The following is a 27671-nucleotide window of genomic DNA, read 5'->3' on the forward strand; positions in this document are numbered from 1 at the left end:
ACTCAGGAGGCAGAGGAAGGGAATCACAAGTTTGAGGACGGCATGGGCAATGTAGCAAGACTCTTCCACAAAAGAAAAAAATAAATAAATAAAGAGGACTGAGGATATAGTTCCGTGATATAGTACCCCTGGGTTCAATCTCTAGTACCCCAAACAAACCAACCAAAACAAAAATCCTCTGTCCCTGCCTGCTTTCTTCAGTATCGCATGCCATTGGCAACCTTCTCCATTGAATCCTTCTGTCACTGGCTTCTATGACAACCCATTCTCCCAGGTCGCCTCCACTTTCACTGACCAATTGTCATGTGTCCATCCTACCCACATCATTGCCAGATTCATGTCCTGAAAGCACAGATCCGACAGATCCCAATAATGGCTCTCCATGGCCTACAAAAAGAAATGTGCATATATATCATGGAGTGGTTAAATCACATAACTATATGTAATACATAACACAATAATCCATCAAGAGTTTTCAACTTTTTTTAAGCAGCAGAATCTTCAAATCCATTAAGAAGATTCCTTTTCAGAAGTCCAAACCCAGTGCACAAGAATTTCATGCTCTTTAAACAGGGCTCCTACTGAAGCAGTGGTAAAGGAATAAGGAAAGCCCAAGAAATCTTAGGGTTCTCAAAGAATAATTTGAAAACCATTGAACACACTAACTTCCTCAGTCTGCACATGAGAACACTGAGGCCCAGGCAGGGGAAGTGATTGGCAGAAAGTGGCATAGGATGTGAAGGAATCAATCAGCACATTCTCATTAAGTGCTTACCAGATACCAGGCATGTTCAAGATGCTAGGGAGAGAAGAGAGCAAAACTGACGTGGTCCCTGTCCAGCAGAAACTGACAGCCTATTGGAAGTGAATCAAGCATTATAAACAATTACTGAAGCAGTTACAAGAATGCAACAGGAGCCATGGGAGAAAACAGGAGGGAATGTGCCTGGGACACCACGAGGAAGTGACAAATGTAAACTGAGCCCTAAAGAAAAAGTAGCTGACCAAAAGGCAGGGGAAGAGTGTTGGTGCAGATGGAACAGCTTGGGTGCAGAGGAGACATGTTTGGTAGCTAGAGCCTCAGGAAAGCCCAACAGCTCCTACTCAGAGCCCTGGAGAGGGGCAAGATGAGGCTGCAGAAGCAACCAGGAGCCCTATATGCCCTGTTGAGGACTTGACACCAGCCTCAGAGTCAGGCAGACTCAGGAAGGGTTCTCAGGAATCAACCTGATCATTTGCATTAGAAGATAATCCACTGCTAAATGCAATGTGGTATCCTAGATTGGCTCCTAGACTAGAAAATAGACATTAGTGGAAAACCTGAAGAAATCCAAATAAATTCTATAGTTTAGTTAATAGCATTATACTAATGCTGACTTCTTAGTTCTGATAAATGTACCATAATTATATAAGATGCTAACATTTGGGGAAGCTGGATAAAGGGAATATAGAAACTCTGAATCATCTTTGTGATTCTTTTGTAAATCCCAAATTATTTCAACAAAAAAAGTTTTATACACACACACACACACACACACACACAACACACACAGGTGTGTGTGTATGTATATTCATTCCTCTAGCAGAATGGAGCAAAATTGTATGTGGGGAGACAGATTATAGTAATAACAATGACTAGCACTTAAGCCATTTTCCCTATACACCAGGTATTGTTCCAAGTATTTAATATGTTTAACTTATTTAATCCTCACAACAACTCCATAAAGTAGGTGCTATTATTTCCCCCTATGTTACAGTTGAGGAAATGTTGAGCACATAGAAATTAAATCACTTCCCCACAGACGCACAGCTACTAAGGGTCAGAGCTGGTGTTTAGGAATTCAAATAAGGCAACCTAGTTGTACAGTGTCGTACGCTTGATCCATACATGTTACTCTCTCCCCTCAGTGTGTACAGGCCACACCGGTCCAAGGATACTGTAAGGGCTACCCAGAAATCATGAATGCAGGCACAAGAGTGACAGCAGAAGTAGAGCAATGTCATTAGATATATCAGACAGATTGGACACAGAATTAACGGGGTTTGCTTTTGAGTTGGAATGTGACAGCTGAAGAAAAAGGAAGGAGCAAAAATGGCTCCTGGGCTTTCCAAGGGAACCATGCCCGCTCACCTGATATTTCGTCTTATGCTTCTTCCCACCATGAAGGAAACCTTCCAGACCTTTCATAATCTGGCTGCACCCACCTGTCTCTTTCTCCTACATATCCCCAGGATGAAAACAAATGGGAACATTTGCTGTTCCCACACTAACAGAACCTCTTCCGCCTCTATGCACCTCTACCTTCTTTTCAAACTCTTGCCTCCTATCTGAAATTCCCTCTTCTGCCTCCTTGGTCCAAACCTGATCCATTCTTCAAGGCCCCAGTCAAATATCACCTCTTCCAGCAGCCTCTCTGCTTCTTTAAAGATGATGAATGTAAAATCATATGATCTCATTTATCTGCCACCATCTTCTCCAACCAACCCATCCCCAGGCATTCATGCCCCTCCCCTAAAGACACACACTCTTGAAGCCCATTTAAAAGCAGAGCATCCAAGAATTCTCATGCCAAATTGGGGAGGGTAAGAGAACAAGAGCAGGGAACTGGCAGATGTTGGTGCATCTGGAATTGTCCCCTTGAACCCATCCATCCATTCAGCTTCCACCATGCCAGGCACAGAGTATGAATCCAATTCAGCAAGGAATCCAATTCAGCTCTGGCCCTTAAAACACTTGACAGCCAGATGGGAGAGTCCCAGCTGCAGAACCAGCTATCATAAACTACATTTGAGAGGGGCATTCCCAAGCTTAAAATCTTGCTGGTGGCTACTTGGCATGGTTCACAGAGCACCAGGCCTGTTCTTTCCTGGAGATTAGGCTCAGGTTAAGAACAACCATTTGAGGGCCCCAACCACCTCCCCTGTTGCTCACCTTCATTCCTTTCCTTGTGCTGACCGCCTACCTTAAATCTGGTCTCCTGACTGCCTTCCCCAGCCAGGCTCAGCTTTGATAGATGACTCACTCTGCCCCTTTCCACTAAGCTTTTGCTAAACTGCCCAGGCTAAACTGGTTACTTTCCCCAGGACCCACCAAACCACACCACACCATATATGTTTCTTCCTAATATCTGTTTCTGCATCTGGCTTCCCCCTGCTAGACCGGGCTTCCTTGGGGCAAGGACATTACAATGACCACTTCTGTATATCCCCAAGCCTGGCACAGTGTTTTGGTAAAAAAAACAAAACAAAACAAAACAAAAAAACAGTCCAGGTTATAGTGTTAAATGTAAAAGGTACAGCAAGTGAGCAAGAATCCAAGCAAGCGAGTGTCCATGTGACCCCAGTGTGACTACTTCAGGAGATACTCCTGGGCCAGTTCCCCAGAAGAGGAAAGTGGTGCCCTGCTTGCCTCTCCTGTTCCTCCTACACTCAGGATAGATAATTTACTTATTATCAGAAACAGGCTGTTTGGCTCTGCCCCTGCAGCCTTGGAAGCTGGGCAAAGGGCAAAGGGAGCATTGTCTGGTCAGGACTCGATTTAGTGGGAAACCCTGTTTGTCTGCCTCCCCCTATCTGGGATAGGGACAAGAGGTCTAGGGGAAAGGGAGAAAGGGCAGGCTTCAGGCTGCCAAGGGCTCTGAAGGGTGCATTCGCCTTGGCAGGAAGCCCACCACACCCGGATGTGGTGGGTGGTGAACGGGATGGGGCCCGAGAGTCCCTTGCCCTGGTGGGGACACTGACTGAATGAGCCACTTTCCCGGGTATCCCGCAAATCAATCAAAAGAGAGGCACGGATTTGCGTTCCCTTGGGGAAAAGGGGGGTGCTTCGATTTGGGGAAAGGAACCCCTAAACTCAGTAACGATTATAAAAGAAACCGTGCCAGAAACCTGAATGCCTGATCTCACCCACCAGTGCCCACCACTGGCTTCTTTGGCAGCTTCCGGTTGGCAGCGCATAGAACTGTCTCTCCATTCAGCGTCCAAGCGCTGCAGAGGAGAGGTAGCTCTGGCTACCGGGGTGTAGTTCCAGCTTTGCTTCTTTCTGGCTTGGGCGAGATGCCTAGCCTTCCACTGGGCCTTTGTTTCCTCATCTGTGAAATGGGTCCAGAGTTGGAGTAGAGGGCTATAAAAGCCCTTTCAGCTTTGACATTGCTAAATCCAGTGTTCCCCGCACCGCTCCTCCGCTGCCGCCCCGCCACCCCATCTTAACTCCACCCCCGCAGAGCTGCTTCTCTCCGACGCCGGCCGCTAGGGGTCACTACCTCCCTTTGTCAGCGACCAGGGAGGGCAGCCCACCCTCCGGCCCACTCCCGGGCTGAAAGGCGGCCAAAGGGACATTTCTTGAGCGAGGGGGCCTGAACGGGACCCCACGGTCGTCGTCCCATCGGCCTCTGCCTGGGCCCAGTAGGCGCGGGCTGGCGAGCTGGCGGGCGGAGGCCCGGCAGGGCCAGGCGTGCGTCGGAGCCAGGAGGGGGTTAACGCTAACCCCTCCCCCTCGGGCTGACATCACGGGAGAGCGGTGAGAGGCTGGAGCTCGGCGAGTGAGAGAAAGAGAGGGAGAGGAGCGAGCACGGCTCGCCTTGGCGCCCAGGCAGCTCCACATTGTTGCGGATCTCCGGCACCGGGCAGCGCAGCGGCGACGGGGACGCGCGGCGCACCCGGCTCGCTCTCCTCGCGCCGGCCGCACAGCCTGAGCCCCTCCGGCAGCTGGCCGCCGAGCCGTGTGCCCGCAGCCTGGGCCCCGAGCCCTCCGCGCCGCCCGGGCTCGTCCCGCCATCCTCGGAGGACGGCCGGCCATGGACGCCTGCAAGTTGGAGCCGAGCGGGAGGGTGTGAGCGCGCCAGGGGCCGGGAGCCCGCGCCGCGCAGCCGGGCAGCCGGGCGCGCCGGGGGTGGGTCCCTCGCCCCAGCCCGACTCTGCGTGGAAGAAGAGGGCGGGGACCCGCGCGGGGAGGAGAGCCGAGGAGGCGAAGGGGGCATGACTCGTGCAACTTGCGGCGGGCATCTGCCGAGCCTCTGAGCCGGCGGCAGCCCGGGCCCCGGATTGCGGCCGCGCGGATCCCACCCTGCCCACCCCGCCCCGGCCGACGGCAGCGGCTGACCTGGATCCTCCGAGCGCCCGCCGGCCGCCAGCGATCCGCCCTCGTCTTCCGGGCTGGTTTCTGGAGCGCCAGGAGCGCCCTCCTCGCCTCCCCTCTCATCGGTCCCCGGGACCCCGATGGCTCGGATGGGGCTTGCGGGCGCCGCTGGACGCTGGTGGGGACTAGCTCTCGGCTTGACCGCGTTCTTCCTCCCAGGTAAGCGCGTTCACCTCTGCCTCCCCCACCCACCCCCACCCATCCAGTGCTTCCCCCGGGCTGGGAACTGGATGGCGGGCACTACTGGGTTGCAGGGAGTGAACGGAACCACAAAAGTTGGGTCAGGGCTTGGATAAAAGGGGAAGTAGGAGGTGGCGCGGCGGTGAAAGAGAGGTTGAGGAGCCGAACAGCCTGCCCTGCAGGGAAGCAGTTAGATGCAAGTCTCTGTGTAGCAAGAAAGCAGTTTCTCCGCTCAGTTCTTCACAAAAAAATAATAATATGTAATAGCGTTCTATTTATTTAATAACCAGTTCTCAGCTCGAGAAGCAGTTTGGAAACACTGCATGTTACATAAATGCAAAATAATCACCGTAATCACCGTCTCGGGGTGTGAGACAACAGCCCCAGGGGGAGGGCGTCAGTCTAGGAGCTGGTGGGCTGTCGGTTTGGGGGATGGCAGGGGGGGCTTCGTTTCTTTCGTCGTCCCCTTGCCAGACGGTCTCGGGCTCTCGGCCCCCTCCCGCCGCACATCGCTCCACCGCGGGCACGGAGAGCCAGCTCCTGCTGCAGAGGCGGTTCCTCGCTCACCTGCGGTTCCTTTCCTGGAGGGTGAGGCCCGAACTGCTGGGGATGGCAAACTCGGCCTTGCGCGGGACTGGGCTCCGCCTTGGAACTCCGCTTCTAATGCTAGGGGTTCTCCCGGGAGGAGGTGCCATGGGCTTCGTGCCAGCCAGGTGGCTGCTTGACCCACTTTCCCGAGGGGCCACGAGGGTGCCGAGCATATCCTTCCTTCCTCGAGGTGCGGGCTGCCAGCAGCCAAAGGGTTAAGACAGCGCAGGACCCTGAGGTGGCCCACAGTGGCCCACTCTGACGGGTGGGGTGGGGGCGGAGGCTGGGACCAGCCCAGGCATATTGTGCTGGGGAATGAACTGGAAAATGCGTTTAGGAGGCAAATCCGACCGATTCCCCTTGCCTAGATTTAACCCTTTGTGTCCCTGGGGAAGCTACTGGGTTCCCAGTGGGACACCCAATTTGGGTCAAGGTGGGGGAAGGGTCCTTGTAGCCCTCTGGGAAGAAACCTGAGATGATGACCTCTGCCCCTAGCAGAGGGAGGGGGGCAAAGGGGAGCTTGACTGAAGCACATGGTCCTCACTTTGCAGTTTCAGGATAGAGGGGTGGGAATACAGAGACTAGTTCCCCCTGGGGCAAGAATATGAGATTTCCAGTGAATCTTCCAGTCAGAGTTGCCAGGCAGTTTGTTAGAGGGGGTCAGCTTGGCTGTCGGGGTTTGGGGTTCAGTGATCTTCTGAAAGGCAGGAGCCTGACCTCATTATTTCTGTGCCCCTTTTCCTACCCGCCAGCTCACTGCTGGAGCTCCACAAATCTGGCTGGGTGGCAGATGCCAGGGAGAGCAGTTTGTGAAAACAGGTGTGTGGGGAGGAGGTGTCCCCACCCCTGAATCCTGGGGTGCATCTCTCCTAAGGGGGAGAGGGGAAATTCCAGGGCTCACTGGTCATTGCCACTTCACAGGGCCATGACTGAGCCCCCTTCCCCCAGAGTGGCCTTTTGGAAGTAAGAGGTCTACATCTCACACTGGACGGCCTGGGAAGCCCAGAACATACAGAAGCTTAGACTCCAGGAATTGCTTGATCACAGGGATCTGTGCTTCTGGGAATCCTTTGATTCCACACATCCACATTCAACCCAGAGGAGGGAGAGTTTGCCTGGAGCTCTGGTTGCTTCTAGCACGCTAGGGGTTAACCTAATCCTGGGATGGACAAAGGGCGGGAAGGTTTGGGGAGGGGGATGAAATCACCCTCATTCTCCCCTCCTTTTGTTGCTCTCTCTCCCCAGTTTTATGTTGAAGGGTGGTTAATTCCATCTTCAGTGGCTAGAGGCCTGCTGTGTTCCACCTGCTTAGGAAGGGGGACTGGGAGGTGACCCTCAACTGGCTCAAGGTAGACACTCCCTTCACCAAACCAAATGAGAGCGTGGGGTGCCAAAAATGGAGCCACAGCAGAGATAGGCAATTAATAAGTGTTCTCTGATTGATTGTAACTGATGGATGGGTGGCTTTCGAGGCAGCCAAAGTTCCAGACTCACCAAGCTCCTTGATCCACTGCCTGAGTGCCTTGCTTTCTCTGGAGTCCACTGTGAAAGGAGGCAGGTAGATATGGTTGTTCCCAGTTTGACCCTTGAATAGAGGCCAGTAGGCTCAGAAGTTGCCAGCCCACCCAACTTGCACACACACACACACACACACACACACACACACACACACTCCTTTCTGATTGCTGGCTCCTGCTTCTCTCTGGGGACTTGCCAATCTGCTGCTCTTTTCTGGGTTCTCCTGGGTTGTGATGGGGAGCATTGTGGGGGTGGGGAGGGAGGAGCCCCTAGTGTGTTTGATGGCACCTGACCACAAACACTCCCAATCCAGCTACTAGAGTGTACACAGGAAAATTTGTTTCAACAACACAGACTTTACCAGGCAGGGTGGTGAAAGCCCTAGAGCCTGTCTTTGTTTCCTGACATTGACACTCTGTGGTTCCTTCCCGTTAACTTAGAGGAGAGGGTCAGTGGGGCGTGTGAACTGCAGCCCAAAGAAAGATGGGGAGCCCTAGGAGGAGGAGGAGAAGGCAGAGAACCTGCCTGAGAAGCAGGTGTCCCACCTACACCACACCCTCCCTAATTGGCTTCCCTACACCTTTTGTCTGGAAAGAGAACACACACCCCAGGTGTCATGCACACTCTCGGAAGACCTGTCGGGCCACATGTACCCCTCTGCAATCTGTGTACAGCTCACTGTCATGAGGTGGTTTACTTTGAAACTCTGAGTGTTAGAGCTGTTGGGTTATTTCCTCCCCATTTCTCACAGACAGTGGTGTGCTCGGGCTTGCTGGGCAGGGCATTGTGGCAAAACCAATTCTGCTGGCCCAAGGCTTGCAGTGTGTGTCCACAGCTGACTCCAGGCCTGTTTTTGAGGCAGCACCGTGGAGAGTGTCTCAGAATCAGATCAGGGCCTAATCCAGGCAGGAGGGATCAGGAAACATTGGACTCAGGGACCTGGCTGAATGGCCTAGCAGGTGTCTTTTCTACCTAGACTCCTGAGCATGTAGCCCCAGATGCCCGATGCTGGCCGACATCAGGAGTGTCATCAGTTCCTTTCTCCACCACTTGGCTTTGCACGATGAATCCACCTTGGCCGCAGCCTGGGCTGCCTGACCTGCGGGCCCAGTTTATGCTGGAGTTTATGGTGGAGCCGGCTAAAACCCTAGTGCTGACAGCTGAGCGAGTGGGCCAGGCTGGAGGGGCAGAGGGTCGCCTCCAGTTGCTGTGTCTATGATGCTGCCATTGTTTAGCACCTGACTAATGTTCATTGTTCAGCACAAACAGAAAACACCCAAGGGAGGTGTGAATGTATCTTCGATTTTTCTGATTGTATCGTTCCTGGTTAACCTGGTAAATTGAATGCCTCCTGGCCTGGGGAAAGGGCAGATGGAGAGGTGTCTGTGTATTCACCTGTTCGACTGATTTCTTTCTTTCTTTCTTTTTAAAAAACTTTGATCATTAGCCAGCATGCCAGGCTAGAGGGACTTTAGCCAGTTGTGGAACTTGGCCTGTAATGTTTTTAGAGTCTTGCCTTTGGTCTGGAGTGGTTGTGTGCACGGCTTTGTGTGTTCATGTTGATGATCTATAGTTCCCTATCACAAGTGCAGCTCTCTAGAGACTAGGATGAGGAGGTGTGAGCACCTATATCTGCCGGTCACCATGGGACTGGAGCCATAGAATATCAAATGTACGTTCATATAGAACTGATTTCCTATGGCGTGCTGATGGGTTTTGTGAGTGGTTCTAAGCTTTGAAAATGCCTGTGTCTATGTCAGAGTGTCAGCGAGGGTGACTTTGGGAGGAGACCTAGGATTTGCCCTTGGCCAGCTCCTTCCAGGACAAGCTGCCTGATCTGGGTCCAGGTCCTTTGGGTGGGTGGGTACCCTGAGAGCTGCTGCTTTTTCTCCTCTGCCCTTGGCTTTAGTCTAGGCCTCGGCATCACCAGGAGGCACCTGAGACCTTGAAAACACCTGAAGAGACTCTCCTGTCAGCCTTCTGTTTTCTCCGTGGTCAACAGGCAGTGTTTGAGCCTGGGGTTAACCCTGGCCTGCCCTGTGGGTTCTCATGTCCCTGGATGGCTGGAATTGGCAGAGGGAGATAGGTTTTCAGCTCCTGATTTAGCATCTTTGCTTCCTGCTTGTGTACTTGGGGGAAAGAATCATGGGAGGGGGATAGTAAATTCTGGATTTTTAAAAAATAACATGAACAGAGGGCTTCAGTTCTCCATGAAAAGCCCTGCAGAGCCATTTGCATGCCCAGGTCAGCAATTTTAGGTTTTCCTAGAAACATGGTGGGTTTGAGCATCAGGAAGTAGGAGCCCTCTTGTTAGAAAGGAAGTGGCAATGAGAGGCAAGGAGTGGAGAGAGGATAGTCCTAGGGCCCAGTACCCTGTGCCCAAGCCCAGTTGGAAAATGTTTTGCCCATGATGCCAGCCCCCCTCCATAGAGACCAGGTCTGCAGAACTGCTAGCAGATGTGCTGGCTGGGGCAGGAGTAACTTAAGATCTGAGCAGGGATCACCTTGCAGAGGGAATGCCCTGAGCTGGAGATAACACCCCTTAGTCCAGTTAACTCTTTACACTCTGGAGTCTCATTCACTGTTTGGAACTGGGAGACGGGCAAAGAGAAAAGACATCAGGCACTATCTGAAACCTCGACCCATTCCACAAGGAGCACTGAACTCCATGCAACAAGAGGAACTCAAAAAGGATTCAAAGACATTCTGACAGCACACTGTAGAATGTTCAGGGCAGTGGATAACCCCAGGTTTATCCTGGGTAGGGCTCAGGAGAGGCCATAGGTGTGTATTCACTGGGTCTTAATGGGAATTGTGCCTTTCAGGTTCCCAAGGGAGAGCAGGGAAGCAGATAGCCCAGTCCTCTCCCTGCCACCTGGTGGTTGCCCCATCTTGGCAGCCCAGCATAGTGACACTGTAGAGGGTGGCGATCTGGGCTCAGTTGAAATCCATCTCCATCAACTGCTAGCTGAGTGACCTCAGTGAAGTTACTTTTCAAGCCTTGATTTTCCCATCTGTAAAATGGGCTTCTGTCAATACAGATTTCCAAGACTTGTGAAAATGAGATTGGGAATGATGAATGAAAAGTGCTTAGCACGTTGCCAGACATATGATAAGCATCCTGCAAAGGGTGGTGACTTCTATCCCTACTCCTTTCCTCTGAATGCTCTTGCCTCCTGAGTGCTTGTCAGGTAGCATCACCTTTATGGCTCCCTTGAGAAAGAGACACTCAACTGCCCACCCATTGCTCTTGTCTCCAACCTGGTGCTGCTTAGAGAGTGAGTCCCTTCTCCCACTTGGACATAATAACCCAGGTGCAGCAACTGGGGAGTAGCCAGGGCTCTGGGAAGCTCAGGTGGCCTGGCTGGCTACATGCCTCTGCCCCGTGGTGGTCGAGGACTGTACAGGGAGCAGGTGCTACACAGCCTCCGCTCTGCAGCATGTCGCCCAGGGCTCTCCCAGCACCCGCCTCGCTGCCTGGCTGGAGCCCAGCTGGGGTGCCATTGCCCATCTGGAGCACTGGCTGTGGCAGCATCCTGGCTGGCAGGGAGGGCCTGGGACTTGGCCTCTGCCTCCTTCAAACTTTCACATTTGAGGAGAGGATAGACAACAAGACTCTCTTGGGTAGTCTACCCCCCTGGTGAAATGGTATGAGCCAGATAGGTAAGAGTCTCTCCTGGGGCTGCTCCTCCTCTGTTGCCTCCCCTATCACAGATGGAACCCTTCTGCAACATTATAGTGACAACAGTGTTTGTTTTCAGCTCATCCATCCTCTTCCTGACTGTTCCACCCAACATATAGGCCTTCCTAGCATGACCTCCACCTTACAGAGGCGGAAAGTGAGACTTAGTTTTGGTACCTTGCTGCCCATCTCATGCCAGTATGGCCAAATTAGGTGCCAGGACTTGAGACTGCAAACGCAATAGATCAGGAAGATGAAATGAGCTGGGTTGGACAGTCAGGCTGGATGTGTCCTCACTGAATGTGTCCATGAGATGGCCGTCCACTTCACCTGCCACCGCCACCTTCAGTCCCCTGCAGTGTGAGCCAGAGCATGGCAGCTCCCTGAGAAAGTGAGGGATGAGTTGAGAATGAAGGCTGGGGAAGGGCCCAGCTGGAGCTGGCCATGGACCCAGGGTGGTCTGAGTGCGGGATGCCAAGGGCCAAGGGAGCCGTGGGCATCCCTCCTCCACTCCAGGGATGTGGCCTGAGACGTAGCCATGAGCTGTGAGTGTGGAGCCTCGGGGTACAGATAGGCCCAGGGCAGGGTGTAGCCTGGCTCAGGGCAGAGGGCAGGTACTCATGGACTAGATGGCACAGCCAGGAGGGGCAGAGGGACAAGATTTGGTGGATAGAGTTAACGCCTCTCCTGGGCTACCCCCACTTCTCTGGTCTGCACAGACCCCAATTTCATTCCCAGTTTATGAGGAGTCTCATTACCAAGCCACAGACAATAAAACCCGCCTGACCACTTTGGCCCGAATCTCATTAGAGGACATTAGTTCCGCTGGCTGGTGGCTCCTTTGGGACACAGCTGCAGGCGTGGCCTGAGAGGGAAATAGCCCATTGACCATAGGCGTCAGAATGTCCCATTGGGCAGCTGAGTTCAGTCTATGAGCTTACATGAAGTCCCTTCCTCTGAAATCACCGCATGCATGCTCCCCAAGCCTGGAAACTTGGGGTCCCAAGTTTCTCTACCCCCTGGAACTCTTAGTTCTGCCCCTGGCCTAAAGGGGAGAAGGATGCAGTACCTCTGGGATTGTTCTAAGAGTCTGCCTCCTCTAGAAGGAGCTGCCTCTGAAGCTCAGCCTGCAGCATTCCTTGGAGGAGGGCTCTTGGGGACAGGTGACAGCATACCCAATCACACCTGTACAGCTAGAGCAGAGATGGAATTGGACATCCTTGCAGTGGCCTTGGCCTGAATCTTGACTTATCTTTCTATCCAAAAAGCAGGGGGTGGGGACTTGGAGACCCCATGGCAGAAGTTCTTTCCCACCTATAAGTGGAGTTTCACTCAGGACTGAAAGAGCAGCCACCACCAGGGGCCACCTGGTAGCCTTGTCAGGAGCTTCCTGGTCCCGTCTCCTCCCTGGGGTTGAGTCCCTGGCTACTGTGATAGGGCCTGGGATTCCACCCACGGGAGACAGGATTGTTTCTTTCTTATCAGATTCTGGTGCCCGTCGCTATCTTCCCCTCTGCAGTCTCTTTCTCTCCCACCACCCGGCTTCCAGAGCACCACCGTGGCCTGATGGGTGTCACTGAAAAACAAGACCAGAGCAAAGGGAAGCACATCCCCTCCCTTGGTGCCTCAGGCTTTTTGGAAAAAATGCAGGCTAGACCCAAATGACTGCTTCTGGGCACACCTGGGCTCACTTGACCCCCACAAGTGGTCACACAGGTCAGTTCATACTTTGGCAGAGGAGCTGCTATTCCCGTCAACTGAGTCAGCGGAGATTGGACGCCAATCTGTGTGATCAGATAAGAGTCCTTATCTGAGAATAGGGGACAAGAGGCCTATGTTGGCCCATGAAGCAACCCCATAAGGTCCTGTCTGCAGTTCTTCTGGAGCACAAGCCCCACGTGGGATTGGGGAGGTAGCTGCCGGAAATGGCGTTCTCCCTGAGCTGTGCCCCGGGTCCCCCAGTTCCCTCCCACTCTTGGTCCTGGTGTCTTGTGGGCAGATGTGGTTAGCTGCTAGGATAAGAGCAGGGTAGAGGAGGTGCCTTGGAGCCAAGCCAGCCCTGTTACTACTTCACACGGGTCCCACTGCAGGGGAGGTGACAGCAACATCATTACTGGCAGCCAGACTCCTGACTCTGTGTGCCCACACTGCTGCTTGGATGACTGTACCCCAGAAGGACACTCATAGGCCCTGGAGCACATGATAGCTGCACCCCGCTAGCTCATCTCCCACTGCCCTCCCTGCACCCCACCCTGCTCACTCTGGTGCTTCCCCACCCAGTGCCATTGTACCTCCTGGTCCCTCACATTCTCCCTTCCAGCCCATAAACACTAACTGCTGAGGTCAGGAGCCACTGGGAAGTCCTCAGGCTTCCCAGTTGAGGACCACCTCTTCACTCACAGCCCCAGCACCGTAGCTGTGCCACCCTGTGGACTGATACTCTCCACCTTGCTCAGTAGTTCTTTGAGCCTGAAATTTGTCTTCTCCACAGTACTGAGAGTTCCCTTGCTGATGTGGCTTGGTTTCCCTGGGGTCTAGCCTAGTGGGCCACTAGTCCATGCCACATGGAGAGATGGTTGCTCATAAGGATTGTTGGTGATGATGATAAAAAAAAAATTATTGAGAGCCCTGGGTGCCAGGCCTGTTGTAAACATCTGACAGGTAATAACTTATTTGATCTTCATAGCAACTCATGGAGAAGGTACTTTTGTTTTTTCCATTTTTACAGATGGGAAAATGAGGCCCAGACAAAAGTCTGGTAACTCACGATTGGTCACAAGGCTAGTAAGTGGCAGAGCCAGGACTCAGGCCCAGAAAGTCAGGTCAGAGTCTATGATCCTACCACTTGACTAAGCCATCTATCTTCTGGTAGGCGGGAGGCTGGGTGATGGAGGAGACAGCCTGGAGTACTCATGAGCCCCTGCTTCCAGAACCGTCCACCACCTCTACATACCACCTAATGTTTACACTGTGTCCCTTGATGGCACTGGAATAATCTGGTGCTGTCATTGTATAGTCCCTGGAGCACCTGGGGAGCTATTAGCCCTGTATCTTCCAAGAGTCTTATAAGTGTTACTGTTATATTCTTTGAATAACTTAGAAGTATTAGAAATATAGTTGTAGTGAGCATGATGGTACACACCCCAAATCCCAGCAATTCATGAGGCTGAGGCAGGAGGATTGCAAGTTTGAGGCCCTAAGCAAATAAGTAAGACCCTGTCCCCAAATTTTTAAAAATAAAAAGGGCTGGGGATGTAACTCAGTGGTAAAGTGCCCCAGGGTTTGATACCCAGTACAAAAAGAAGAAAGAAAGAAAGAAAGAAAGAAATACAATTGTTATATCCCTGGTATATCCTGCCTGCCCTGGTCACTGCTGTACCTTGGGGGTTTTCGTGTGGCTGTGCTAGAGCGGAATGTTTTGATGTTCCTTTTTCATCCCCTGAGTCTGTGGACATCACCTCCCACCACGTTTTGTGGTGAGACTAGGCCAGGCATAGTAGCTTCCCCAAGAGGACCTGTGGAACTGCCCCCTCAGGTGTCCCAGGCTGGCCCCGCATCCTGAATGGGTCCAGGACTCAGCAAGCTGATCCTATGCGAGAGCCCATCCCAAGCTTCTGGAAGGTTTTGGTCTCTCTTTCCCTCTCCCAGAGATCTCAAATGATGGCAAGGACGGGGCCCCTGCCTGGGAGTGAGGGAAGAAGAGGATTTAGGGTGTTCACCTGCACAGGCTGCTTTGATCTCCTGGGATGAAAGGGCTGGTGCTTCCTCTGCCCCAGGCAGACCAGGGACAGGGAGCTGGGGATAGAGGCAGTTGATCTTGAGGCCAGGCCTCCTCAGCCTCACAGCAGGGGTAGAGAACATCCTAGTAGAGATCACAGGAGCAGAAAAACCAAAACCCTTTCCTGATGTTGTAACTAAGGGCTAAGCATCAACTTTGGACAGTACACATGCCGATGTCCTCTCAGTCACCCAGGCCCAAAGCTCCTCCTGGCACCCTCTGACCCTAGGTTACCCTGTGGGCTCGGGCCTCACAGACTCCCTTGCTTAATTAGGAAGGTAACTTGGCTGCAGAACAGTCATCTGATCTGTTTCGACGCCAAAGAGAAATTCCTCCTAGACCCTCTGCTGTTCCAGATTATCCATGCTCCGTTAGCTTGAATTACCACATGGCCCCTGTGGACCAGACACCAGCCATAGACATGTGATAGTGCTGGGGGCTAGAATCTACCCTGCACCCAGGAAGTGCTTGGAAGTTGTAGGAGGAAGGTGGGCTTAGGCCCTTCCTCCAAAATCCAAGGATTGACCAGCAAGCACACAGGGTCCCCTGACCGGACCTGCCCTGATTGTGGGCCAGACCATTTTCATGCCCCTTTTCTCTGCTCCCTGGAGCGGACCTCCTCGTAGGGCTTTGAATCTACAGCAGAAGCTTCCTGCACTAGCTCCCAGGTCTCAGTTGGAGCAGAGGCAGGGACAGGCATCTCCCCAAGTGTAAATAAGATCAGAGCAGAGCAGCCACACTGCACTGGATGATTTTATTATGTTTGCCCACTTCCCCCGCCCCCCGAACTGTCTCCATCTCATTGGCCTAGATTGCTGCATCTCTCAGAATGATGGATGGGCCTCCTCTCTCTTCCCAGGGAGGGTGGCCAGCCCTGCTATATGGTCCTGCCCGGCCCCTTCCCAGATTTATTCCCCATGTTTATGTGGCCAGAGAGTCATCAGTGTCCTGGGCTGGCTGAGCACTCTGATTATCTCCACTGGATTGATGGATGGGCCGTTGGTGAACTTAGGCGACAGACCACTGTTCCCTGCTCCCGACTCTGCCCTGGCGATAGCACCCTTCCCTGCCCTCCCAGGAGTCAGATAATGGGCCTGGGATCAGGACTGAAGAGAAGCAGGAAGGATGGGGTGGGGGCAGTGACAGTCCTTGGCGCCCACCTCTCAGGGGCTGCTGCTGCAGAGAGAGCAGAGAAGGGTGTCTGTGGCCTCCTCTGCCCCAAGCTCTGCTTGGAAACACCTTTCCTAGGAAATGTCCCTGATGGCCCTCTCCCGCCTCCTGTCACTCCATTACCCTGTCCCCTTGGCCCTTGTGTACACAGTTTGCTCTATAATGATAATCTGTGTGGTTTATGTGTTTCTTTACAAGTGTTTTTATGTCCTCTGTGTGTGTATGAGGGAGGTTTATGGTGTGTGTGTGTGTGTGTGTGTGTGTATGTGTGTGTGTGGTCACATGCTGTGTGTGCGCATGGGCGTGGGCATGCACGCCTGTTCCTGAATAGACTGATTGCCATCTTCATGGGCTGGGGCTCTCACCCAGCTCCTGGGGTGGGGGGCAGAGCCTGGGTGCCAGGGTGTGGTGGAGGGGGAAGGATGGGAGGCAGCCAAAGACGATGAGCGTCTGAGCCCAGGTCTACACTGCCCTCAGCCTCCAGTTAGAGAATAGGCTGAGATCAGTTAGGTCATTATTTTGTCTGTCTGATCACAAACAACTGGTTTGACTATTTTTCTTCTCTAAATTGAAACCACTGGTTATTTTGGAGCCAAATCATGTCAGCATTTTAAGACTTACCTGTGTCAGTCTTAAAATGAGCATCTCCGTCTTCTCTAAACTTGACTTCCCTTAACTGTAGAATGGGGGGCAGGGGGTCCTGAGAGGCTCACAAGAAGTAAACAGGAAGAGCCCTCGCAGCAGGTGTGACCTGGAACGTTGTGGGGTCCCTTCACCAGGGTGGCCAACATGGGTGGACCAGGAACTCAAGCCTCAGGGCTCTTGCAGGCAGATCCACTCCCCATCCCCAGAGGGTCACCAGGGGAGCTCAGTGGCTCCTGAAGCCAAGCCGCCTGGGCCTCCTTCAGGGGAGTTGGAAGTGCAGGATTGTGACTGCCCCAAGGTGCAGTGTAGAGAGAGCCAAGGCCTGTGGGTCACCCTCCCTGCCTAGATATGCAGGCGTGGCTGTGGCTATGCCAAGCACTGTACTGTCCTTCACCCTCCAAGGCAGAGTCTGCTTGTCCCCCTCCCAGGGCCAGTTCAGAAAAGAGTCTCCCAGCAGGTGCACAGCTGAAGGTACCTCTCTGGGCAGAGGAAGACAGAGATGGGTTAAGTCTGAATCCTAGAGTCTGAGCATTGCAATCCCTTTCACATCCTAAAACCTCTTAACGACATCCCTTCCAGTTAGTGGATCAGCCAACTTGAACACGAATGTCCCAAGTGGTGGGGAACTCACCACCCTCTGTGGAAACCCCCATAATGCTCTCTGCCCCACATTCCCCTCTACACTCAACCAAGATCTATGTTTTGGAAGCTGCTGCCCATCAGTCCTGTTTCTGCCCCTCAGAATGGCATTGAGTACATCTGACCCCACACATGACGTTCCTCGGGCACCTGGACTGCCTGAGCTCCAGTGTCCCCACTCCCATAAGCTCATGTGATCCGGTCTCATACCTCACTGTCTCAGATGCCGTCTTCGGTGTCTAGATCCCCAGTCACAGGGGAGTTGCTCCCAGAATTGAACCTGGTGCTCCAGATGTGGGCTGAGCAGCCTGGAACATTGGCCTCCGATTGCCTGCCTTCAGCCATAGCTGTCCAAGACCTAAGAGTGGCAGCGCGGGCTGCTGTCTGCACCTCACCATCCTCCCCATCCTTTCCAGTCCTCACCCCTTCCCACCCCTGTTTTCTTTTGGATTAACAATAAATTGCAGCGAAAGATCTGCTTATCTCCAGTGGGAATTAAGGAATTAAGCTGGTGATGGGGAGAGAAGGGAGGCAAGAGGGAGCGTATTGCCAGGCATCAGGGTGCATAGAGGCCAGGGGTGTGTGTGCAGGGTGTAGCGGGGCTAGGGGACAGGACCCTCTGCTCACATTAGTAACCCTGGTGGTAGGCTGGGCCCTCCTGGGGGTGGACTCAGCCGCTTTGAAATGGGTATGCTGACTAGTGGAAGGAGGCGCACCACAGTGCCACAGGTGGGGTGATCTCCTGGCAGCCTCTCCTGTCATTCACCAGTGCTGCCTGACCCAGTGCAGCAGCTCTGTGGCATGTTGCAGCACGGGGAGGGCGAGCCCCAGCACGCTGCAGGGTAGGGTGCTGAGCTCTTTTGACGTTAGGATACAGAGGCAAATGCTGCAGTCAGAAGTCCAGGGGTTCCTACCTCGCAGGCAGTTTGTGAGCACCGTCCTGGCACTGAAATGGCCTCAGGCAGGCCCTGCCACTCCCCTGAAGGGGTCTTCACCCTGGGGTGCTTGGCTTCTGTGCTAAGACGGACACAGCCCCTGGCCAGGCCAGCATCCCCGCCAATGGTCAAGAGCACAGGGAAGCAGGACCCATGGGAAGTTCAGCAGTGATGGTGAGGGAGCCAGAATCGGGGCCTCAAGTCCAGGAGTCACAGCTGGTTAATAATTAGTAACTCTGGTTAATAATCATTGGGGGTTTTTTACCCAATTTTAATTCCCCTGCCTCCTGTAACCCTGGAGATCTTTCTAGGCTATGTCCAGGCTCAGAAAAGAAGCCCCCACCCCTCCCACCCCTCACCTGGGTCACCACAGCCCAGCCAAGCCTCGCCCTCTGGCCCTCCCACTGCCACCCCCTCCCCCAGCTGGGTCTGGTCTTTAGAGCCATCAGTGGTGTTTAATCTCCAAGAGAGATTAGTGACCTGCTTCACTGCCCTCCCCCACAGGCTGTTTGGAGGCCCCTAGATATTTCCTGCTGGAGGGACAGGCCCCGTGGCCACCCAGAGAGGGTCTCCCGAGCAGCGCTGCTGCCCCATTGACTCTTTTGGCTTTGGGCCTTTTCTGCTGACCATGCAGTGTCATGGGTGGCACTGTGGGAAATGTTCCCCTAATCCTTTGGGTGAGATCAGTCAATCAACCAACACATGCTCTTTGGACATCCACTATGTGAGGAAAAATGCTTTAAGCAACTAGAAACATTCAAGACTTTATTCCGCTGGTGGCTTAGGGTGAGGAAGCACAGAGGTCCGTGTGTCTTGGGGGTTGGCATTTTCCATCTCTTAACTGCTGGGAAACTTCTGGCTGGAGTTTGTCCAGGTTGGCCTGTCTGTGGCCTGGGGTCCTGGGCACAGTCCCATTCTGATGGTGGTCAGAAGAGTTTTCTAGAGCTATTTTTGAAAGCCTTGTGGTCAGGGGAGAAGGACGGGGCAAAGAAAGGGAATAGAGAGAAAGGAGGCAAGGGTTGAAGCAGGGGACCTGGGAGTGGGGTCTCCTGTCAGCCCCCATCCCTTGTGTGGGCTGAGGCTGAGTACAGTAGTGGTGGCCTGTCCTCAAAACAGGTGTGGCCCCCGCCTCTGCAGTGATTCACAAAGTTTCCTGAGAATTATTCCAGTGGTTAAAGCTACAGGGGCTGTGACGGAGACATAGCCTGACCTGGGGGAGGGCCACAGGGGCTTCTCTGAAAGGGTGAGCTTCCACTTCTGCAATGGGACTCCCGGTTCTGCTCTTTCTCCTAACCGCCTGCACCCACTGTGTCATCAGTTCTGTGTCTCCTGCCCTCTCTGAAGGACCCCTTCCAGCCCCATCACTGCTACCAGCAGAGCGAGCACAGAGAAGTGAGAGCACGTCCCTCTCCTGCTCTGGAGCCCTCATGGGCTCCCTAGTGCCGTTGACTTAAGTACAGGCTCCGTGACGTAGGCCCGGGCTTTCAGCCTCAGCACTGTTTTGCTGACGTGCGGCCACACAGCTCTTGGCTGTGGGGCCTTCCCCATGCCTGTAGGATGTTTAGCAGCATCCCGGCCTCCTCCCACTAAGGGGGCATCCTCCTCCTCACCCATGATGCAGTGGGACAATAAAAATTGTCTTCAGGCCAAAGCACCCCCAGTTGAGAACCACTTGCCTTTCCCAGAAGCCCACTTTTCCAGGTACTTCCCACAACTCTACATGGACCCACTACAGGTTCCAGCCAAAATGAGTGCTCCCACTCCGGCAGGCGCTCCTGCCTGGGCCTTGGTGACAGAGCCGGAGCCCCAGCACACCCACCTGGGAAGTGCCTGGTTCCCTCCTGACCCTTCCTCTTGTCTTCTGCTCCTGCCTAGAACTAAACCCCTCCCTCCCCCTCCCCCAGACCCTGAGCTCCATAAGGAAGGGCCTTAAAATCTCTGCTGGCCCCAGTTCAGTGCCCTGTACCCAGTAGGTGCCCCATGAATGTATATTAAAATGATGGGAGCCGGCTGGCTTCTCAAGCCCGATAAGCTCTGCGGTCTCCTTCTCTGTTTTCTCTTGGCACCCTATTTAACCCGTAGCCCAGACAGGGGAACTTCTGATGCTTCTGTTTCTCCTGACACCTCCTTACCCACCTCGTTTTATTTGCAGCAAACAAAATCATCTTTTTCCCATTTGTTCAGCATCCGCTAAGTACGGGGAGCTCTGTGGGGTGTGTGTGAGAAACCACGCCTGGCTGTGTGGCTTCGCAGGCGGTGCTGAGCGATGGCAGCGTCTGTGTGGGGGGTGTCAGTGTTTGGGTCAGAAACGATGCCACCCCAGTGACGCCAGCATTGTGACTTGGGGTTTCCTCGTTGCTTGACACTCTAGACTCCACTCAGGTGGGCAGATCTGCTCTGTCAGCTGTGGCCCTTCCTCCTGCAGGCGTGCTCGGAGGGCTGGCCTTCACTGCCCGGAGAACTCCTACCCCATCTTCAAAGCCCAGTCAGACCTTACTTCTCTGGGACACACCCATCCCTCTAATCCCCCTCCCCAAATTCACTATTCCTCCCTCTGTTGTGGCACTTGGTGAGCAGCCCTGCCAGAGCAGTGCTCTGTTAACAGTTCATTTAGCCTGTGTCCTTGAGCCCCGGGACCGTCTCCGTCACAGGCGTGTGTTTATATTCCCACTCTGAGGCACTTGATAGAGTCTTACTAATGTTAATTAAATAAATAGGAATAAATTGCTGATTTTGTTTTCCAAAGCATTTTCTTTGTGCTGTGTTAAAAGTGTGCTTCTGTAATGACTTTGCTTAACCTTTCTTCACTGCTCCCGTGTGCTCCTGAGCACACAGACATGCGTGCATGAGCTGGTTAAGTGACATGCATGTTCTTGGGTGTGCATGTGTGAACACATGTGAATCCATTTCAGGGATTCTGTAAATGTAAAGGTGCATCCCCCAACATGGCCCCCGCAAAGTTGGCATTCCCTTAACCTCCATGCCCCCACCTTTGAGAAGTGAAGGGGTGAAGGTAGGGAAGGCAGGGTGAACCCCTTCCCAGGCCCCCTGCCCAGCCTCGGGTGGCCCAGGGAGTGCAGGTGGGTTGAGGGGGCAGAGCCCTGCGTGGCCTAGCCGGAGCACACCCCCTTGCCTATCCATCTCTGCCCTGTTTAATTGGAATTTGGCTAGTGGAGACCATCTGTTCTATTCCGTCCTGTTTCCATGACAACCAAGTGGCTTGAGACTGAGGTTTGTGGTAAGAGAAGTGGCCTGGGGGATGCTGGGAAAAACAGCTAGGTCCTCCCCCTCGAACTCTTGAGCCTCGCCCTCTCTCCTCTCTGCCCTGCCGTCACCCCATACTCAGAGAGGGAAATAAACCTGCTCCCTGCCCAGAGCCCCCCAGTAGCCTTCCCCGTCCCAGCCCCCGGCCCTGCTCTTCCCAAGGCTGCTTTGGCTGCCCACACGCGCTCCCCCTCTCCCTCCCCTTCCATTCATAAGGACTTTCCACCCGCAGGGACTGGAGGGTCAGCCTGCTCTCCTCCCCACCCTGGGACAGGGCATGACCTGAGGCGGAAGGAGTGACCTGGACGGTGGGATGAAGCTCTGTCATGCCTCCTCCAAGCCACTTCCTTTCCCTACCCAGGTGTCTCAGAATCTCCCCACCCTGCTCCGACTTTGCAAGTCTTAGAAGATTGATGGCTTTTCCTCCTTCCCAGCCCATTCCAGGACCCAGTAGCCACAGATGATAGGGCCTGGGACGCAGGGCCTTCAGCCCAGGAAGCAAGCGCTCTGTCACAGCCCAGCACAGACACTCAGGGCCCCACAGAAATGATGGTCTTTCGAAGGTGGCCCTGGCTCCCTTCATCCCCCAGCTGCCAGTCAGAAGAGTGCCCCAGCAAGGGCACACAGCAGAGAGGAAGTTCCGGGCCAGTGGGGGCAGTGGACCACCAAGCAGGATGGCTCGACTCCCAGGGGCTCAGGCCTGGCACCCTGGGCCTGAGGAGGGGGCTTCTCTCTCATTTCAAAAGCCAGTTCTGTTTTCACGGTGTTATTTTCTGCCCTGATTTTCCCTGTCCAGGGCCGAGCCTCTTCGTGCCTGCTCTAGTACCAGGGGACCTGCCTGTCTTCAAAAATAAGTGGTGTGTCTTGTCAGGTGACATGTCTGTCACTCTGGTCCAAGCCATCACATGCAGGATACGCACAAGAAACACTTGCTATGGTGGGGGTGGGGTCCAGGATCTCTCTAGCGTCCCCTCCCCCAGCAGAATCAGCCCTGGGCAGGGAAGAGAGGTGGGCCTCTAGCCTCCGAAGGGCTTTGCTCTCCCACGTCTGGGGGGTGCTGCAGTCTTGTACAGGTCTCCTGGTGGCTTGCCGATCTCCAGCCTAGCTCTCCACTGTGTCTTTCTTCATGTACCTCTTTTTCCTTTTTATTGAGATACAATTCATATACCATAAAATTCACTCTTCCTGAAGCATACAGTTCAGTGACTTAAGATATTCACAAAGTTGTGTGGCCGTCACCACTACCAACCCAGAGTGTTCATTTTGCTTCCCGGAAAGGCAGTCCTATCCTGGGCTAGCCATCGCTCCCACTTCCCTGCCCTACCTCTGGCTACCACTAAATCCACTTTCTGTATCTATGGATTTGCCTGTTCTGGACATGTTATTCCATGAATGGAATCATACAGCTTGTGGTCCTTTGTGACTGACATGTTTGCCCTTAAAGTTCCATGTCCCTCCTTTTAAAGCACAAATGTGGCCAGGTCAGTACCTGCTTAGAATGTCCATGATGCCCCTTTGCCCACAACGTGAAGTTCAGACACTTGTCTAAAATGAGGTCTTTTAAATTGGCCCCTACCATTCAGACCTCCCGGCCCCCCAATATCTGACACTTCAGACACACCCAGGCTTCAAAGGCACCCTTTCCTATCTTAGGGACTCCTGCTCATCCTACAAGATCCAGCAAGAAACTTGATCTCGGCTGGGATCCTCCATCACCCACAGACAGAACGCCACCCCCCCCCAACTCCTTCACTTTTGGTTCATACTTTAAAAAACAAATAAACAAAATGCAGCACTTAGCACACAGTAATTACTTGTTTTCATGTCTGGGGCCCTTGTTAGGCTGAGTTTCCACAGAAAAAGAAAATGCCTTAGTCTTTCTCATTTCTCCACCTTCTGCGGGTTGTCGCTACTGGCGGCTCCCCCCAAACACAGGCACAGCGCGTGGCACGTGTGTGTGCCCAGCCATGTTTTGCAAGTCAAAGAAAGTGGAGTAGGAGAACCAGCGTCAGTGGGTTGAATCTGGGAGATGTAACTAGAAGAATCTGGAAGGAGGGGAGGGCTCAGCAACTTGACACGGCCGAGACGAGGTGGGTATGGCCCCCTGCCTGCCTCTGTGCGTAGTCAGAGTGGAGGGACATGGCCGCTGGCATGGGGGACATGGGAGATGGGGTAGAAGGTCTGGCAGGGGTGGGAGCAGAATGGGGAACAGCCACAAGAGAGGAGGAGTGACCTTTAACCAGAAAACAGGAGTGGGGCGGATACAGGGGAGGGGATGCCCAGCAGACAGGACAGTTATGCAAAGGTTCAGGGGCAAGTGAGAGTGAGCGCCTAAAATACTCTGGGGTGCAGCCCGTGTGGCAGAGGAGGAGGGCAGCGTGGAGGCTCGGCTGGCGGAGTGAGCAGGAGCCCAATAGCCCAGGGAGTTTTGGGACAAGGCAAGAGCAGTGGCCTTTCCACTGCATCCGATGGAAACCTCCCCATCCTTCAAGGTTATTTAAGGATGGATGGACTTTCCCGTCCACCCAGTCCCTAAGGGCAGCAATGGCCCTCCTGCTCTTGCCAGATGGAAACTACTAGAAGGCCAGGGATGGATTCTAGTTCCCCCGTCTTCCTCTCCTCTTCCTCTGGCCCCATGGGGGTGATTTGGGTTCTCTGGCACATGTGAGTCTTTTGCCCTTGGACTCTGAGGACAGCCCTCTGACCCTCAGTTTCTTCTATAAATCCTGACTGAGGATAACGCAGGGGAACAACGCCAACTCTGAGGGTTTTCCTGAGGACTCGGTGAGATAATGTATATGGGTGCTCTGAAGAGCTGGCCGGCCTTTGTCCACAGGTGTGCTGTCAGCACAGGTCAACCAAGTGAAGGACACCCAGGCCAGGGTCTCTGGTCAGGAGGAGTCCCCAAGGCCTGCCTCTCTGTTATGCCATTTCCAAGGGATTGGGAGCCCTGGTGGGAGTGGTTCTGTGCTGTTTATTTGAAGGCAGTCAGTCCTGTGTTTTCTGGGGGGGGTGGAGGATAAACAGCTCCCACCCTCACTCTGAGGGTTTAGGCAAGCAGAGAGAAGATATACCAGTCCCTGGTTGGGAGGGTCCAACCAGGACCCTCTTCGTGGGCACCCCGCAGTTCTCAGAGCACAGGAAGTCTGTCCTTCCTGGGGAGGGGGTAGTGGGCCAAGGGGCCTGCCACAGCTTGTCCCATAGGGACACAGGAGCCACTGGCCTTCCCCAGCCGGGAGGATCCAGTTCCCCAGGAGGGTGCTGAGCACACCTTCTGCCCCTATAAAAACAAAGCCATCTAATTGCCTTTTAATCTGGAGTCGGGGGTCTGCTGGTGTTGGTAAGGAGAGATAGCCTCTTTCCCTTGATAAAAAGTCATCTGATCTCTCCCTCTGTCAGAGGAAAACAGGGGAGGTGGAAGGAAAGAGAGGCGTGAGGGCCTGGCTCCTGCCCCCGCCACCGCAGGGGCTTTATTTCTCCCAATAACAATCCTAAATAAGGGGGGACACACATCTCTCTTGTCTTAAGGCCATTGTTTTGTGCAGGGCTTTCTTCTCACCCTGCCACTCCCGCCTCCCCCAAAGGCCCAGATAGGGAAGACAGCTTGTCTGCAGGCAGAGGGTGTGGGCTGCCAGCTGTCTCACTTGGACAGGTGGGAGAGGTGGCCCCACAAACCTGGATGCATCCCCTACCTTCTGGCTCTCCCTCCTCAAACTCTACAGGCCACAGAGATGTCCCAGTGACTGCAGAAGCCTCTTCACCAGTCCCCTGCCTTCACTCCCTACCGTGTCTTTCCAGCAGTTGTTAGGGATTTTGTTAAAATAGCCCAGATAGGTCCTTCCTCTGCTGACCCCTTCCCTTCAGTGGCTCCCATTTGACCCTTAGAAACCCAGGGCCCACATCATCTGTCCACTGTACCTCTCCCCTCCAGCTGCATTGGTCAAAAATTCTAGAGACACTCCCGCCTCAGGGCCATTGCACCTTGTCTCCCTCCACCTGGAATGCTCTCCCGGGTAGTTCCAGTCCTGGCTTGCTCACCTCCTTTAGTTCTTTGCTCAAATGTCCCTTCTCCTTTCCCATTAAGGCCTTCCCAGCACACCCTTGTCCTATATAAAAATATAGTCCTATATAAACTTGATCACAGTCATTGTCTTTTCTCTTGCTAGAATCTAAACTTCACAAGCCCAGAGAATTTTTTTCTATTTTGTTCCATGCTGTATCCCTAGGACCTAATAGGTGCCCAGTACTATCAGTAATATATTAATGAATGAATGCTTCAGAGGACAGCTGCTGCCTCCTGCCCCTGCATACCTTGCCCCTTTTCCAGCACTCGCCCGTGCACACACACACACACACACACACACAGACACACACACACACAGTCTCCTTGCAAGTCCTAGGCTCTAGAAAGCCGTCCCTGCCCACATGTGCACTAGTATCTATCGAGGGTCCTCGCCTCATCCCCCTGACCTACTTCTGAGCTCAAGGCTGTTATCCCATTTTACGTTGGAGGAAATTGAGGTCAGAGAGGTTAAGGGCCTACTTACACACCTCCACAAATGCATACCAGGGGCAGGACTCACTCTGCCTGTCCCCAAGTGCCTGCACTTTCCCCAAAAGCTCCCTCAGGGCTGAGTGGAAGAATGTCTGAGAGAGTCCCCCACCCATGGTCCTAACACCCTGACTGGGCTGCAGGGAAGCCAAGCAGGGGAGTGGAGGGAGCAGGAGCGGGGAGGTTCCCCTGGTAGCTGCGCCCCACCCACAACCAAAGACAGCCTGGGCTTGGCCTGTCTCTTGCTGGCCCTTGCTGCCGTGGCCAGAGCACCTTCTCCCTGGCGCACAGGCACAGCTGAGCCTTCTGTCCTTTCTGTACATCTGTTCACCTGCCTAGGGACCCTCCAGAGTGCCGCAGGGTGTTTGTTATAGCACCTCCGAGGCCTGCCCCATAACCCAAAGAGGAAGGGAGACTTGCTGAGCCCTCCAGATGCTTAGTAACCCAGGTGAGAAGTGGGGACCAGGGAGCTGCAGTACTTCTTCCTACACTCAGGCTAGGGAGTCAAGTCCATGGGCTCCGACCCAGTCTGCCCTTTCTCGCCACCAGCCCTGACTACCTCAGGGAACAAAGACCCACAGGGAGGAGGGAGACAGCCCTGGCCCTCCTATGCAGATGTGAAAAAATAGTGCAGCGCAGGACACGAGACAAGTGGCCCTGGGTGATCACACACCGGAGGCCTTCCAGCCAAGGAAAGTTGTCTCTGGTGCTTAGACAGGGTCCCGAGCCAGGAAATTTGCAGGAAGGGAGCCACTCTCTTGAAGAAGAGATGGTAGGAAGGCAGAGTAAGTGTGTGCTCTGAGCCGTGTGAAAGGACAGGCGTGAGGAGGGTCATCTCTCCTCCAGAATATTTCCTGGTGCTAGGTGCCAGTCCCAAGCCGGGCACTGCAGACACAGTGGAGTTGACAGGCCAGACAGGCGGAGCTGCACATTTCATTATCCTGGCAGGAAGCGGCCCTGCATTTTACATGATTGATCCTTTTGGGCTCTCACTTAGACCATGGGGTATGGGCTACTTTAATAATCTAAGGTGATAGAAATCCAGGGTGGGAGTCAGACGGCAAGTGGTTGACTAACATGGGCTAGGTGTGCTTACGGGGACTGCATGGCCCTAGAGCTAGGAGGGCTGCCCAGTTACCCTGGGCACTCTCTGGCCTCTGTTTCCCTATGTGTACAGAAAGAAGTGTTGGGTTAGTTGCTCCTTTGGAGCTCTTGGAGTTTCTTCTGGCACATGCTTTGTGCAGAGTGGACCTATTTGGGGTTAGTGACTGTTCCTACCCCTGGTCAAGTTCAAGGCAGAGACCAGGCAGGGTACAAGACAGGGTGGTGCCACCACTTCTGTGGGTTGAGCCAAACTGTGAACTCTAGAGATGCCCTACTGAGTCTCACTATTGTCCCCTTGGGACCTGCATGAAGTCTCTTTCTGACTCCAGCACATGAGACTCAGAGAGGGGACAGACAGGAAGACTTGTGGTTGGGTCCTGCCATGAACATTTCTCAAGCCTGCCTGGACTGGGGGAGCACTGAGGTACCTTGGCCTAGCATCAGTCAACTCTTGTGAGTTTTGCCCATACATAGGCCCA

At 53.7% G+C, this 27671-nt stretch overlaps 1 protein-coding gene across 1 annotated transcript in view; it reads left to right on the top strand.

The window, feature by feature from the left end:
• The first annotated feature begins 4312 nt into the window (after positions 1 to 4312).
• The window catches only part of NECTIN1 (nectin cell adhesion molecule 1), a 59127-nt gene continuing 35768 nt past the window's right edge, over positions 4313 to 27671 (top strand). The window contains exon 1 of the mRNA XM_081281091.1: positions 4313 to 5296. Within this exon, the coding sequence (XP_081137217.1) occupies positions 5218 to 5296 (79 nt within the window). The 5' untranslated portion in view covers positions 4313 to 5217. The remainder of the gene's footprint in view (positions 5297 to 27671) is intronic.

The sequence above is a fragment of the Spermophilus citellus genome (genome assembly GCF_964194105.1).
Source record: "Spermophilus citellus genome assembly, chromosome: 2".
Classification (NCBI taxonomy): domain Eukaryota; kingdom Metazoa; phylum Chordata; class Mammalia; order Rodentia; family Sciuridae; genus Spermophilus; species Spermophilus citellus.